This window comes from Hylobates moloch, unplaced genomic scaffold (genome assembly GCF_009828535.3).
Source record: "Hylobates moloch isolate HMO894 unplaced genomic scaffold, HMol_V3 SCAFFOLD_6, whole genome shotgun sequence".
In the NCBI taxonomy this organism is placed as follows: domain Eukaryota; kingdom Metazoa; phylum Chordata; class Mammalia; order Primates; family Hylobatidae; genus Hylobates; species Hylobates moloch.
In genome coordinates this window covers 68,387,715-68,404,237 of record NW_026652281.1, presented here as the reverse complement: position 1 = coordinate 68,404,237, position 16,523 = coordinate 68,387,715, and the positions used below count along the sequence as shown (strand labels likewise).

General features: G+C 33.8%; 1 protein-coding gene across 8 annotated transcripts in view; it reads left to right on the top strand.

Annotated features, from left to right (window-relative positions):
- Positions 1-16,523, top strand: part of TENT2 (terminal nucleotidyltransferase 2) — a 79,102-nt gene that overhangs the window by 29,070 nt on the left and 33,509 nt on the right. For 2 of the 8 annotated variants that reach the window (XM_032156966.2, XM_058440766.1), the window contains exons 6-11: positions 2,249-2,363; positions 2,501-2,592; positions 4,231-4,384; positions 6,541-6,610; positions 11,413-11,489; positions 11,856-11,984. In XM_032156966.2, coding sequence (XP_032012857.1) covers positions 2,249-2,363; positions 2,501-2,592; positions 4,231-4,384; positions 6,541-6,610; positions 11,413-11,489; positions 11,856-11,984 — 637 coding nt within the window. The remainder of the gene's footprint in view (positions 1-2,248; positions 2,364-2,500; positions 2,593-4,230; positions 4,385-6,540; positions 6,611-11,412; positions 11,490-11,855; positions 11,985-16,523) is intronic. The other 6 variants (XM_032156972.2, XM_032156967.2, XM_032156971.2 and 3 more) reach the window with 6 other exon arrangements.

Here is a 16,523-nt window from a genome sequence, read left to right as displayed (position 1 = left end):
TATGTAAAAAACAACATTTTACCTGATGGGTGATACTTTTGCCTCATTATGGACTATAAGGCAGTCCTAGAGAGGGAGAGATTGAAAATACAGGAGCAAGACTGAAAAGCTGGTAGACGTGTTTGTGCCCTTAAGGTGACCAGAAGGCTTGAATACAAAATTATTGTTAGAGAGATTAGCTTCGAACAGAGGACAAGGACGCCTTTTTGGTTTTGTTTTTGTTTTTGTTTTTGTTTTTTTTTTTTTACAGATATGTTCATTTTTAGGTCTGTGGTTAAGAGGCGGAGGAATATCACATTTGGTATTCTCAATTTTCTTTTTTTTAGTTTTGCCTGACTGCGCGACAGAGTCTCGCTCTGTCGCCCAGGCTGGAGTGCAGTGGCGCAATCTCGGCTCACTGCAAGCTCTGCCTCCCGGGTTCACGCCATTCTCCTGCCTCAGCCTCTCCGAGTAGCTGGGACTACAGGCGCCCGCCACCACGCCCGGCTAATTTTTTTTTGTATTTTTAGTAGAGACGGGGTTTCACCGTGGTCTCGATCTCCTGACCTCGTGATCCGCCCGCCTCAGCCTCCCAAAGTGCTGGGATTACAAGCGTGAGCCACCGCGCCCGGCGGTATTCTCAATTTTCTTAGTAAACTTTAATTTAACTGTATTTGCTAGAGAAAGGGAGATAAGTTTAGAGGGCTTGAAGAAGGTAGTAAAAATTTTGGAATGGTATGAAAAACAGAAGCGACATCTAACCAAAGACTTGGAAGTAATTGCTAAGTGATGCTAAGGGCCAACCTAAGACTATAAACTTGAAATACTCCAATTTTATGATTTTTTTTTTTTTTTTCAGTTTTGTCTCCTAGCAACTTAGATGTAAGAGCAGTGAAGGTGGTTTTTTTTTATATTGACCTAAGATTAGGGTTTTGTAGGACAAGTATTAGAACATGACAAGGAGATAATGTTGTTAAGGCACGATAAGAGAGTGATTCAAGGGATGCACTGTGTAGTATAGACTGCATAGGGAAAGAAATAACACCATTTAGGTGCCGATGGCTTGGGAGAAAAGGGAGGATTCAAGGGAATCTAGATCTCTTGTCGTTCTAGAGGAGGTATGAGGAGAGTGAGAAAATGTGAACTGGATAGGAGATTGAAGCCAAGATAGTATATTGGAATTTAAAATTTCAGAGCTAGAGCAGTTCCAGTTTACTGTAAAGACCACATTATAGGAGTGTATACTGATGAAGAATACTGGAGGAAACAAAAGTCCAGAAAGGGAGTATGTTGTGATATGTAGTCCATTTCAGATAGGGAAATCACCTATGTTGGTGGCAAGAGTTGGGCTGGAGGGAAAAGTGTGAACCACATCAGTAGATAAAAGGGTGGTAGGGCCGAGTGTGATGGCTCACACCTGTAATCCCAGCACTTTGTGAGGCTGAGGCAGGCAGATCACTTGAGGTCAGGGGTTCGAGAGCAGCCTGGCCAACATGGCAAAACCCTGTCTCTACAAAAATTGAAAAATTAGCTGGGTGTGGTGGCACATGCCTGTATTCTCAGCTACTTGGGAGGCTGAGGCAGGAGAATTGCTTGAACCCAGGAGGCTGAGGTTGCAGTGAGCCGAGATCACACCACTGCATTCCAGCCTGGGAGACAGAGTAAGACTCCGTCTCAAAAAAAAAAAAAAAAAGGTGGTAAGTAGATGGCAACATGAAGTTAGGGTTCAGGGCATTGTTAGAAGAATGGGACAGAGGGTGGTTTGCATGAACCCAGAAGACCGGGGACTGGTGACATCTCTTATATTTGGTATTTGTGGGTGTTGAATACTAGGGATTGGGCAAACTTCTTTAAAGAGCCAGATAGTAAATACTTTAGGCTTTGCCACTCACATATTGTTTGTTGCATATTTTTATTTGTTTTCACAATCCTTTAAAAATGTAAAAAAATTCTTTGCTCAGGGGTCATACAAATAAAGTAAGCAAGTGTTAAACAGTTTGCTGACCCATGGCTTATTTTTATTATGAAGTATCTGTGACTGTACTTTTCTGTGACTTGTATATTTTACTTTGTAAAATTTATATGTAGTTTTTCAGACCATTCTCTTCCTGTACTTGAGTAACAGTAGCTTTGTTTTGGGAAATATTAAGAAGATAATACATATTCCCTTTTAAAATAGTGTCAGTATAATTGATTTTTACTTCTCCATATAGCAATTACTTTTACATTGCTGAACAGAACTTTTACTTTTTTTTGTGGTGGATTCAAGTTGAGTCAGCAGATACTGGAGTTATTTGAAACATGTCAGCAGCAAATAAGTGATTTAAAGAAGAAAGAACTCTGTCGAACACAGCTGCAGAGAGAAATTCAGCTGTTATTTCCACGTATGTTTCCCTATTTTGCATGTCCTTTAGGTATATGCATTCCTATTTTAAATTTTATCTTTTTTTTTTAATAGGCACAGAACCGTGCACCTACTTTAGATTTTAAATACTCTTATTACTTTCTTCTGTTTCTTTAGAAAGCAGACTTTTTTTGGTTGGGTCCTCTTTAAATGGATTTGGTACCCGGAGCAGTGATGGTGATTTATGCCTAGTTGTTAAGGAAGAACCAGTAAGTAAGGAAACATTTATTCCAACTGTGTTTCTCATGTTAATGAGTTAAGAAATTTTACATAAAAGTCATTGAGGGAAAAAACTTGCTTTGTTGTGATTACTTCTTTGAATTTTGTTTACCATAATTGCAGGAAACCTAGGCAATTTTTTATTTTTAAGGCATGTGCACAATAAGCATAATAGGAAGTATAGCGTTAATTTAATTCTAAGTTTTTAAAGGGAGATGGCTTCACCGTGTTTTTTTTTTTTTTTCAAGAGCTCTACCTCTGTTTTGAAATGTCATTAGTATGGATATGTTATCAGGATACAGCAAAGAAGAGTATGTGGCAATAATATCTTCTTGATATATTTCCTTTCCATTTGAATTGTCAGTGATTCTATTTTTAATCTTTACTTTTTTTCTCCTTGAAAATGCATATTAAGGGAAAATAGATTTCACTAAAATTTAAAATAAGACTATCGTGTTTTTTAAATTTAAAATATTTTTCTCTATGACATTTTGCCTTTGTTTTTTTTTTCTTTTTCTTTAGCAATGATATTGTGTTAATTTAATACAGGTTGAGTATTCATTATCTAAAATGCTTGGGACCAGAGTTTTTTGGATTTTAGATTTTTTTTTTTTTTTTGGAATACTTGCATTATCGTTAACATTTGAACATCCCTGATGCAAATCTGAAATGCTCCAATGAACATTTCCTTTGAGTATCATGTCAGCACTCAGAAAAGTTTCAGATTTTGGATTTCATGTTTTTGGATTAGGGATGCTCAACCTGTAGTATGTTTACCTGAATTTCCTGTTAACTGATACTCCTGTGTATAATACTGTAGTAATTGGTATTCATTAAGCTGACTTGCGGCAGCCTTTTTAAGATGCTGAGGTTTCTTCTAAACTACCAATGATTAACTAAGCTCAGTGTAATTTTAATATGCCTTATTATGTTTTACATCTTTAAAAATACAAAAAATTATTGAGTGTTAATGTATATTTTTACTATTCATATTATTCCACTAGGAAAAATGACTTCTAGTTACTGCAAATCAGAAAGAGATTTATTCCAGGAAGAATGATATTTTTCTAGGCTTCGAAATCATATAAAGAGAAAGTTTAAAAAAACCTCACATTATAAACAGTGGAGAATACAAGGGTTGTAATTAAAACTTTTTTGTGCTGCTAGATTATACTCAAGCACATCCCACTCATCCTCTAGTCTTATTCACATGTCTAAATCATGTTGTCATAGGTTTTACACAAACTGAGGCACCGTAGATACGAAACTATCCTTGAGCAGCTTACAATCTAGATAGGGCTAAAATTCTGTTTATTTTTGTTGGAGGTTCTTTTTGTACATTTATACTGAAGGGAAAAATGACATAGATGGCTATTTCAGAATTTCTTTGAAAATTGTGCTTTAAGCTTAAAATCAGGAATTTTAGAAATGTAGATGTGAAAGATAGCATTAAAGGTTGACTTTTTCTGTAATTTAGAAAAATAAATTGAATATACCTTGAGTATATTGAAAAATAACTCCAAAGGAAAGTATATCTTGTATGTTTACTTTTTGTTGAGATACTTTAGGAAAATGAAACATTAAGCTTAGAAAGATAATGAAAAAACACTTTATTTTTAACTTTTCAGTGTTTTTTTCAGGTAAATCAGAAGACTGAAGCACGGCATATACTCACCTTAGTCCATAAACACTTCTGTACTAGACTTTGTAAGTCTGACATGCCTCAAGTTTGTATGTCACCTGACATAACTTTACCTAAAATGCCTCTTACATTATCTTCTGGTAAGAACTGTTTATTCTGGTCAGGATCGGTATAATGTGAATCCTTTTTTCCAAATGAATTTCTTTTAACTTTTGATTAAAAAGAAGAGTGATCATTTATTCAGTATATCTTTACTGCACTTACTGCAAAATATACCACCTGCTGCAGTGGGGGGATTCAAAGATATGTAAGTTTTAGTTCTTTTTCTCAAAAGTTTATAGGTCGTTAGGGAATTTAAAGCATGAATATAAATAGTTGTAGTACAGAGTATCTGTGAAAAGCTAAAAGCCCTGTAGGACTTTATGTGTGTGAGAGAGAATTTCATCTGGCTTGCAGTGATATGCATCTTTACTTGTTTTAAAAATATGATTACTGAACATGAGACCTAAATGTATTACTTCAACAGAAAGCTAATTGTTGACTGAAGCCATTTTATTTTACGATTTTACTTTTTGAATACACTGACTCTAAACAGATTTTAATCCACATGTTAAGCCATCTCAAATAATTTCTTTTAAACTTCCATAGAATTTTATAGAAAGTTGAAGTTATACTGTGTGATATTGGAAAGACACTTGTTCATTTGTTGAACAGACATTCATTATGTGCCAGGCTTTGAGCTGGAAAATACAAGTCAAGTAGCAAGTCACTGTCTTTGAATAACTTACATCTGTTCTAGGAGAGAAGTAAATGAAGTGATTTATTTCAGTGGACCTTCTGCATTCTGAATTATTCTGTAAAATAAAGAATAATTCATACCTACTTGGATTTTTAATAGCTATTTGAATCAAAATATTAAAAATGGAAGAGACCTTAAAGATCGTGTAATTCACATGAATTTTTTTTTTTCTTTTTCTTTTGGTTATTTTTAATAGTTAAGGAAACTGGTGATCAATGGATTTAGTAACTTGCCTGGAGTATAGTTTGTTGGTCTCAGAACCTGTACTTATTACTCAAAACTTTTAACTCCTAATTTTATTTTTCTGAATTCCTGCTCATAAGTTCTATTTTGAAGCTTGATATATTCTTTTTTTTTTTTTTTTTTTTTTGAGACAGAGTCTCGCTCTATCACCAGGCTGGAGTGCAGTAGCACTATCACAGGTCACTGCAACCTCCGTCTCCCTGGTTTAAGCGATTCTCATGCCTCAGCCTCCTGATTAACTGGGATTACAGGTGTATGCCACCTCACCCGGCTAATTTTTGTATTTTTAGTAGAAATAGGGTTTCGCCATGTTGGCCAGGCTGGTCTTGAACTCTTGGCCTCGAGTGATAGATCCATCTTGGCCTCCCAAAGTGCTAGGATTACAGACGTGAACCACCAACTCCAGCTGATAGATATTCTGTAATTTTGATGGTAAAACATTATAACAGAAAATTTTCAGGTTTTAAAAAATCCTGGTACTACTTTTTTTGTAGTTAAAAAATTAGAAAATTGCTCGTTTGGGAAAGATTTTCAGAATTTCATTTTTACACACTTCTGTACTTTCCTAATTTTCTGTGAAAAGCATGTATTACTTTCAACTCAGTAATTTTTTAGTTTGATGGAATAAAAATATGTATGTATATTTTATTATATGTTGTATATGATATATGTATATATGTAATACATATATGTATGTGTATTTGAATTTCCTGTCAACTGATACTCTGTGTATAATAGCACAATAATTGGTGTTCACTAAGCTGATCTGAATTTTTCACTTGTAGAGATCATGTGTATAATAAACATATGTATTTTTCACTCATAGAGATCACACTTATCAAATGCATCCAAGCCCCATGTATCATGTTGCAAGGCATTTCTACACATAAGACTCTGTAAATATGATTTCTACAGTTACCATGATACCGTACTGTGTCTTGTACCAAAATTAGCTGTTCCCTCTGCTGCTAGCCTAGATATATTTTCACTCTTACAGTGGTGTAATGAACTTCTCTATGGGTACTATATTAGACCACATTCCTGAAAATAACCTTAATATAAAGCCCCCTAAATGGTATTACTGGAGCCTCCAACCATAGAAGAATTTGATAATGTCCTCACTTGTATTCTTTTCCAAAGATGTTTTCTTAAATTATTTTAGCTTAGTAAATACTATTTTTTAAAAAATGTGCATTGGAACATTGTGAATTCTAGAAACATTTGCAGCTATTCACATTATCTTTTGTCTTTCAGCGGGCTACATTGAGAGACCTCAGCTGATTCGAGCAAAAGTGCCAATTGTGAAGTTCAGGGATAAAGTCAGGTAAATAATTAATGAGCTTTCTTTTTTTAGTTCCTTTAGATCATTTTTTTTTCCCCCAAAAGTTTTCTCTCTTTATTTTTTATTTTTTTATTATTATACTTTAGGTTTTAGGGTACATGTGCACAATGTACAGGTTTGTTACATATGTATCCATGTGCCGTGTTGGTTTGCTGCACCCATTAACTCGTCATTTAGCATTAGGTATATCTCCTAATGCTGTCCCTCCCCCCTCCCCACAACCCACAACAGTCCCTGGAGTGTGATGTTCCCCTTCCTGTGTCCATGAGTTCTCATTGTTCAATTCCCACCTATGAGTGAGAACATGCGGTGTTTGGTTTTTTGTCCTTGCGATAGTTTACTGAGAATAGTATTTTCCAGTTTCATCCATGTCCCTACAAAGGACATGAACTCATCATTTTTTATGGCTGCATAGTATTCCATGGTGTATATGTGCCACATTTTCTTAATCCAGTCTATCATTGTTGGACATTTGGGTTGGTTCCAACTCTTTGCTATTGTGTATAGTGCTGCAACAAACATATGTGTGCATGTGTCTTTATAGCAGCATGATTTATAATCCTTTGGGTATATACCCAGTAATGGGATGGCTGGGTCAAATGGTATTTCTAGTTCTAGATCCCTGAGGAATCGCCACACTGACTTCCACAATGGTTGAACCAGTTTACAGTCCCACCAACAGTGTAAAAGTGTTCCTATTTCTCCACATCCTCTCCAGCACCTGTTGTTTCCTGACGTTTTAATGATCGCCATTCTAACTGGTGTGAGATGGTATCTCATTGTGGTTTTGATTTGCATTTCTCTGATGGCCAGTGATGATGAGCATTTTTTCATGTGTTTTTTGGCTGCACAAATGTCTTCATTTTTTTTTTTTTACAAATGTCTTCTTTTGAGAAGTGTCTGTTCACGTCCTTTGCCCACTTTTTGATGGGGTTGTTTGTTTTTTTCTTGTAAATTTGTTTGAGTTCATTGTAGATTCTGGATATTAGCCCTTTGTCAGATGAGTAGGTTGCAAAAATTTTCTCCCATTCTGTAGGTTGCCTGTTCACTCTGATGATAGTTTCTTTTGCTGTGCAGAAGCTCTTTAGTTTAATTAGATCCCATTTGTCAAATTTGGCTTTTGTTGCCATTGCTTTTGGTGTTTTAGACATGAAGTCCTTGCCCACGCCTATGTCCTGAATGGTATTGCCTAGGGTTTCTTCTAGGGTTTTTATGGTTTTAGGTCTAACATGTAAGTCTTTAATCCATCTTGAATTAATTTTTGTATAAGGTGTAAGGAAGGGATCCAGTTTCAGCTTTCTACATATGGGTAGCCAGTTTTCCCAGCACCATTTATTAAATAGGGAATCCTTTCCCCATTGCTTGTTTTTGTCAGGTTTGCCTTTAGATCATTTTTAGATACTCATCTGATAAAGATAATTAAGAAATGTATGTTGTAGCATTACAGTTTATTTTAATTAGTTTTTAGAAATCATTTGACTAGGTGTTTGAAATGGTTTTTTAAAATTGAGCAATACTTTATGCTTAACTGTACTTAGCTATTCTGCTTGACATTTTGAATATGTGAGATTATCTAATTTAAAGAGTACATATTTGTATTTTAGATTTTTAAATGATCTCTTGCCTTTTGGAAGTGTAATGCATTCTGAAGAACATAATTAATGAAATTTGACATGTACTAATATCGAGGGGTTTGTTTTAAATACAATTATGATTAAACAAGTTATGTTTCATTTTTATGAAAGATACATACAATAGCTAGAGTAATAGATATGAAAGAAAAACAGCAAAATATACTTGTTCCATTTCAAAATTTACATTTATATATTCTACCAGCTTGGGTTCTGAATTTCTTATGGGCATTGGAATTGGGATCTTTTGAATACAAAATGTAAATAGATGTTATTTCATTAGTTAAACTGATTTGTTACTGTTTTCTAAAAATAGAATTGTGACAGATTTCATAAAATTTGTCCAGTTTTACAAAATTAATACTGAAATTTTGCCCAAAAACACACACACACACATTGTTGATCCTTATCATTCATAGATTGTGTTTTCACGAATTTGCCTACTTGCTAAAAGTTATTTGTAACTCCCCAATGAATATTCATATGCTTTTACAGTCATTTCATGGACATACACAGAGTAATGAAAATTTCAAATCACCCAGTACCATGTTTCCAGCTGAGATAGAATTAGGTGACACACTGTCTTCTTGTTCAGCTTCATACTGTAAACAAATAACCTTCTCACAGTCTAATTAATGCCATATTTTTCACATTTTTGTGCTTTTTTGCTATTTAGAATGGCCCCCAAGCATAGTGTGGAGTTACTTTCTAGTGTCCCCAAGTGCAAGAAGGCTGTGATGGTGCCCTATGGAGAAAATATGTGTTAGGTAGGCTTCGCTCAGGCATGAGTTATAGGACTCTTGGCCATGAGTCCACTGTTAATGAATCAACCATATATATTAAATACAATGTCTTCAAACAGAAGCACAACATAAAACTTGGTTACGTATTAATGAGTTTATGAAAATGTGACCAGGCTGGCAGATACCTAACCCTAGGAGCAATGGTATAGTATTCACTAATTCAGTGTTTGCAGCAACTTTGTAGAACGTAGCTACTATGAATGATGAAAATTGACTGAATATATATATTTTAAACAAACTTTAATGCCTGGCTCAAGCCATTCCTTTATATATCTAAACATCAATCAGATCTATAAATACTTATTAAATTTCTGCCAAGTAAATTGTGTCAGATTTTCCTAAAGCAGATATAAAATATATAGGGAGATAAAACATAAAGTTATAATACTAGCTAATTATAAGTTTTTAATAATATATGGTTGTAGTTATAGTTACAAAAACAGTTGTATTCTTTTTCTATTTAAGATTATCATACAAACTTTTTTTGTTTCTAAGCTTTTTTTTTTTTTTTTTTTTAAGAGACAGGGTTTTACCATGTTGCCCAGGCTGGAGTGCAGTGGCATGATCGTAGCTCACTGTAACCTCAAATGCCTGGACTCAAGTGATCCTCCCATCTCAGCCTCCTGAGTAGGTAGGACAACAGGCACACACCAACACACTTGGTTAATTTTTGTATTTTTGGTAGAGACAGGGTCTCGCCATGTTGCCCAGGCTAGTCTCGAACCCCTGGCCTCAAGGAATCCTCCTACCTTAGCCTCCCAAAGTTCTGGAATTACAGGAGTGTGCCGCTGCACCTGGACAAATCCTACTTCCCAGCAGAACCATCTCTCATGAATATTTGGTTATATCATTAAGTATTGTTCTACAGCATCATTTTTAATGGCTTTATAGTATTTCATTGAGTGAATAAATTGTCATTAACTTAACCATTCCCCTGTATTTGAACATTTGGTGTATTTCTGGTTTTTAGATAATATAAATAAGTATTTCATGCATAAATTCTTTCCATATTGAGGATCACTTTTTTAGTATTTCTAGAAGTAGTATTTGAAGCAGCAACTGTGGATATTTTTTAAAGCCCTGAATTCAATTTTGGAAAAATTTTTAACTGCAGACTAGTTGCCATCTATGTGTTTTTCTTTTCTGTTGAGTTACTGTGTGGATGTAGTACAAATTGGCTTCAGTGTTAGAATTACACAAACACAAAGAATAACTCTATTGTTACTGTAAGTTTCCCAAAGCCAAATAACGTATAATATCTGAAGTGTTAATACTACTATCTATTTTTATTAATATGCATGGATAATGGAAAGATTGTAAGATTTCTTTTGTTCCACCAAGTAAGAAAGACTGAAATGGTAGATTTCAAATTTTATACTTAAAAGCTATAATTAATAAAGATTTTGTTTTTATTTTAGACAATCTTTTCACAGAAAAATTTAGTATTTAGAAGTTGGGATCTCATATAGGTATGAGTAGAACTGACGACTTACATAAAGTAATCCTTAATTTTGTATGAGTTTAGCCATTTTTTGTAGATTGCATCATTATTGCCCTATTTTCTGAATTATGAACTGCATATATTTGCTTTCAAAGAAGTAATCATTATGTGTGTGGGTATTATAGATAGCTCTTCCCAGGTATCAATAGCCAAATTTGACATGATGCTGTAATTTACTAGCCTTTTTAGAGGAAATATAATGTGTAGACAGAGCTTTTAAATTTTTTCCCCTGTATTTAATTTGGCTTTTTACTCCTCTTGTTTTAAAGTATATGATGCTATAATTCCAGATTATTTGAGAATGTATAACTTAATGGGATAACTTGCTCAGAAATGTTTTTGGTCACATAGTTTTGTTTATCTGGAAACGATTGTGAAATTTAAAAATTTTCAGCTGGATGTGGTGGTTCCTACCTATAATACTGGTGATTTGGGAGGCCGAGGTGGGGGAATTGCTTGAGCACAAGAGCTTGAGGCTGGAGTAAGCTATGACTGTGCTACTGCACTCCAGCCCAGGCCACAGAGCGAGACTCTGTCTCTTTAAAGAAAAAAAAAGGATTTAAAAATTTTATTTTGGGTAATTGGAGCCTTAGCAGTATGTTACTGATCTTCCCACTGGAATCTTATTTTATATTTTCAGTACTCATCAGATCACATTAAAATAACATACTGAGTATTTGTTCATTCTTATTTCTTTAGTGTGTCATTTTAAAAACACAGATCTGTGGCCTTTGGGCCTGTGCTATTTTGCATCATGGGATGGATGAGCATTAATTTAGTTATTAGGAAGGAAGTTTTTTTGTTCTTCAGCTAAAGTTTATTGTTTTTGTTTTTTTTTTTCTTAAATAGTTGTGTGGAGTTTGACTTGAATGTAAACAATATTGTTGGAATAAGAAACACATTCCTTCTCAGAACTTATGCATACCGTAAGTTTGTTGTTTGTTTATTAAAAATTAGCCTTTTTTTCTTTATTCATTTTTAAAGATGTTTGGCATAAATAGTGACGTCTCTTTAGTTGTGTTTAAGTATAACGTATCTTATTGTGTATGTTGCTACACTAAAATCATATACCGTCAGTTATAGTTGAATCAAGTGGCATTTTAATAATTGATAATTTTTAAAAGGTAGCTAAGGTAAGTTTTAGACAGAAGACACATTTATAGTCAACAGACACAGTGTTTAATATACACGGAGACAGTGTTCTTTATTTTGGCATGGAGCTGGGAAATCATGTAAACTTTCAAAGAAACTATAATGTATCTTACCATGTTAAGTTTTAATTTTACTTTCAGTTGAAAATCGAGTTCGTCCATTAGTGCTGGTGATTAAGAAGTGGGCAAGTCACCATCAGATAAATGATGCCAGTCGTGGTACTTTAAGCAGCTATAGTCTTGTATTGATGGTTTTGCACTATTTACAAAGTAAGTATAATGGGATTTTACCCAATTTTTAAAAGTAAAAGACAGCTTTATTATGGTGTCTTCTCTGTTGACCCTATTTTCAAGTAGTGTTGTTTTAAAAGTTCTTTCTAAGGTCCATAAAACACATTTCCTGTTTTGTTGCTTTGGACAAATGTTTTAGAAGTGTTATTCCTTGGAAAATATTACGAAGTTTCACTGTTTTTTTTATTTTTTGAAAGGTTTTCTGTAGTCACTTTTGTTTTCAAAGAACTTTACCACTGTATTGTGGACCCATTATCTTGAAGCAGACGAATGTTCAAAAGGCCTATAAAAGTTAGCTCAAGTACTATTCATCATATTTTTAATTTTGAATTTGAGATAGGAATTAAATGATTTTCCTGTTGGTTAAAGAAGCTTTTAATCTCTGAGTTGCCCTCCTTAACTAGATTTTATCTTCATAGTGCTGTTGTATCAGATTGGCTCCCAAATTTTAATTTTGTCTGGTTAGTCATTGTTCATGAGGCCATTCTGGTAAAAGCCATACTTTTGTCGCATGCATAGTGGCAAACAGTAATAAGTGAACACTTGTAATTTGGACCATTCATAAGTGTGAGAATTTTTACAGTATTGAAAATTTCCTAGATGTATAGGACAGACTGACTGGATCTATTTGAAACCCTTACTTTCATATTTCTCAAAAATATCTTACATATATAACAATCCAAGAAATAAACATTAAGCCACTTTATACTTTCTACTTAGCTGGACACCAAGAGTTGTTAAAAGATGGATGCATCTACTGTTTTGTAGTTATTAGACCAGGAGACTGAGATGTTTAATGACTAACCAGCTGAACATATGAATATGTGGTGACATGAAGACCAAGTGAAAGACTTGGTGTGAATGTAGTAGAAGACTGTTTGCCAGGATGTCTGGGGCTTGATCTGTTCTGGATTGGTGATATTTCTGCATTTTAGAGTCTTGGTTTCCAAAGATTACAATAATAGGAGAAAACATTTTAGCATATATAATACTCATTTCTTCATTCCATGAATATGTATAGAATACCTACCAAATAAATGCTAGGTATTCTAGGATCTGAGAATACAGCAGTGAACAAAATACAAAAACAATTATCTTCTTCATGAAGCTTACATTTTTGACTTGTAAAATGTCACATTTTCATAGCCGTTACCTACCAAAACTTGAATTATTAAACAACTCGCAGATTACTAATAAAATGTGACATTTTTACCACCATTGTGAATTGAGCTGCTGATAGAGCACTATCAACATGTGATATGCTCAATAACAAATTAATTATTACAGTGTAGTCATTAAAAAAAAGTATTGAAAAATATCCTTTTATTGCATTGTTTGGTGTTCCTTGTATTTAGATTCTGAGAGAGGTAACAGATAATATTAGCAATTTTGTCAACAGCAGCTTGGGCTTGGAAAGTTGAGATGATTTGATGCCCTTACAGCTGTGTTTCTGTACTGAGGATACTGGGAACTGGAAAATGAAGAAGGCCCCCTTTCCTTGTGATATAGATCAGAAATGGTTAGGTAGGGGATTACAATTTTGTTAACCTAATTCCTGGTAGACTGGGCTTCTTTGGATAGGGATTGGAGGATGATACCCTAATTGAGAATTTCTTTATAGTGAGTCGCTTTTACTAATAGGAGGATAAATAGAAGTGGTTGGGACAAAAACAAAGATTGTCTTGCCAATGCCTTAAAAAAGAGCAGTTCAGAGGTAAGATTGGTTGTCAGGAATTCTCTATTTTGTTTCAGAATTATTATGTTTAAAATAATACTTAAAAAGTAGTGATATTAAAGTAGTTATTTTACATTTTAAAATTCATTTTGAATAAGTTGTGTATACATATCATAGAAAATCCTGAGGATATACTAAAGTGGGCAGAAAAAAGATACATTTCCCATGTATTTTCACACCCAAAGATTGTTATTGTTAATATTTGTTTTATTTTTTCTGGCTTTTGTTTTTTTTGCAAAGGTTTCAAGATGTTTAGCCAAACATAAATACATAAATGTCAAGTTCAGGTCTTCTAATTCCAAAAGTTGGGGACAAATAAATAACTAAAGGGTGTGTATTCTTTTTTCCTCTACAAAAACATGGTCTTCTTAAATAATGTTCTTACATTTTCTTTTACCTGTTCGTTACATGATTCTCAGACTTTTAGATTTCAAGGAAGAGTAATGTCCAAAAAAAAAAAAAAAATTCAAACTGGAGTTTTTATTTTGCTATGTTAAGTGTTAGAACCAAAAAACTGCTACCAATTACTACCATTACTTCATAAAAGATGGTGTATAGAATACCAAAAAAGCAATGATATAATCTCAGAATAATGGACAGACCATCACAAAACAGTCTAATTGTTGCACCCTTTCCACTTTTGGCACACACACACACACACACACACACACACACACGTTTTAATTTTTTTTAGCTTATGACAGCTTAGTAACCTTTCCTCTGTGGTGGAGAATTTGGGGAGCATTTTTTCATATTTATCTTAATTGGAGTAGTCTTAGAGCTAGCTAGTTCTCAAGAAAATCTTGATTCTACCTTTAGACACATCTTCATCCCATCTTTATCTGGAGATAGGGTGCCATTATTTGACCAAAGTGTTTATGTTAATGTTCTTAATTTCATAGTGTGTCAACCTTGTCCGTTGTTGGTAATCAAAGTTTTATGGTATACTCCTAGGGTGAAATTGGCATTCTACATTCTTGACAGAATATAATCTTATACTCTGTCCTGTTACTTATAAAATTTCACTTGAACATGTATTACAGATGTAGGGGTTAATATTCTTAAATTGGCAGTTTTTAATAATGACAAAATGGAATACACAATCATGCTGAGAGTGTTGATTTGGTACAACTCTTTTAGAAAGCAGTGTTGTATATTTGTGTTCCTGTCCTTTGACTCAGTTATTTCATTTTTAGAAATTTATCCTGATGTAATAATGAGTGGTGCATATATGGATGTACATGTAAGGCTATTTTTTTATGGTGTTACATAAATAATAGAAGATTAGAAGTACTCCTAAATTTTCTAGAATAGGGGAATGGTTAAATTAATTACAATATACCCTAATATGAGATCTACATAGCCACTAACAATCATGTTTTTAATATATTTAATCATACAAGAGAATATTCATATTTTCTCATATATCATAATACCAATTTTATTTAAAAATAACTGTGTATATATTTGTATATATACAAATACTGAAAAGGTAGGTGCCAAAATTGTATCAGGGGTTATTTGTGGACAGTTTAGCAAAGTTCTCTGTACTTCACTATACTTGCAGATGTTTTATAATATATGAGAGTATATTTTCCTTTGGATGCTGGTCTCAAATGATTTTTTTGACTTCCCCAAGAGAGACAAAATAGTTTAAATGGGCCATCATTTTATGAATCAGTCATCAGAGAGGTTTAATGATCTTCTTTAATGTTAAAGTAGTTCAGGCTAATCTTAATACATGTATTTTTATTGCTGACCAGTCTTGAACATATACTGGTTTGATGATTGATTTGCCCCTCTAAAAAAATTTGAAACATACGACATTGGCTGTTTTAGACATTACTTTATGTGTCATTAATCAGTTTTGTCCAATTTTACAAAATACATGTCAATCTTGAACATATATTACTTTATAATATATGTTCAGGTGAACTCTAAACATATTTTTTTTCAGTGAACTCTGTTCTCTTGTGGGTTGCAGTTTACTTTCATTAAAAATGGAATAGGATTTCTTATATATATAAAATATAAAAAATATGTAGCACTCATCACCATTCACTATTTATATTTTAGTTGTGATTTAAAAATGAGATTTGACTAAAACATTTAGCATACATGATCATCCATAATATGTGCCCTACTCCTTAATTCTTACTGGTTACCTTAGAAATTTTAAGTTTGATTGACTTCTTTAGAAAAATGTACGTTAATCACAGATGCCCCAATGTGGTATTGAAAGCAAATTAAAAATTTTAAATTAGGGCCAGGCACAGTGGCTCATGCCTGTAATCCCAAGTGCTTTGGGAGGCTGAGGTGGGAGGATTGCTTGAGGCCAGGAGTTTGAGACCAGCCTGAGCAATATAGTGAGACTCCCCCATCTACAAAAATAAAAAATAAAAAAAATTAGTTGGGCATGGTGGCACATGTCATTAGTCCTAGCTACTCAGGAGGCTAAGGTGGGAGGATTGTTTGAGCCCAGGAGTTTGAGGTTGCAGTGAGCTATGATTATGCCACTGCATTTTAGCCTGGCCAGCAGAGTGACTCTCTCTTAATAAAACAAAAAAATTAAACATTGCTATTTTGCCAGTCTAATAAAATCATATTAAAATTTAGTGTAGACTTTGTCAAACATTTTATTTTTGACAGAGTGGTGCCATTTACTGAAGTGGTTTGTAATTAATGGCGCTGCATTCAGCCATTCCTAGGTCTTTCTTGAAGGACATCAGCTACCCAGAGCTAATGTGTAACTCTACACTGGCAAATTTAAGCTACTCCTCCCT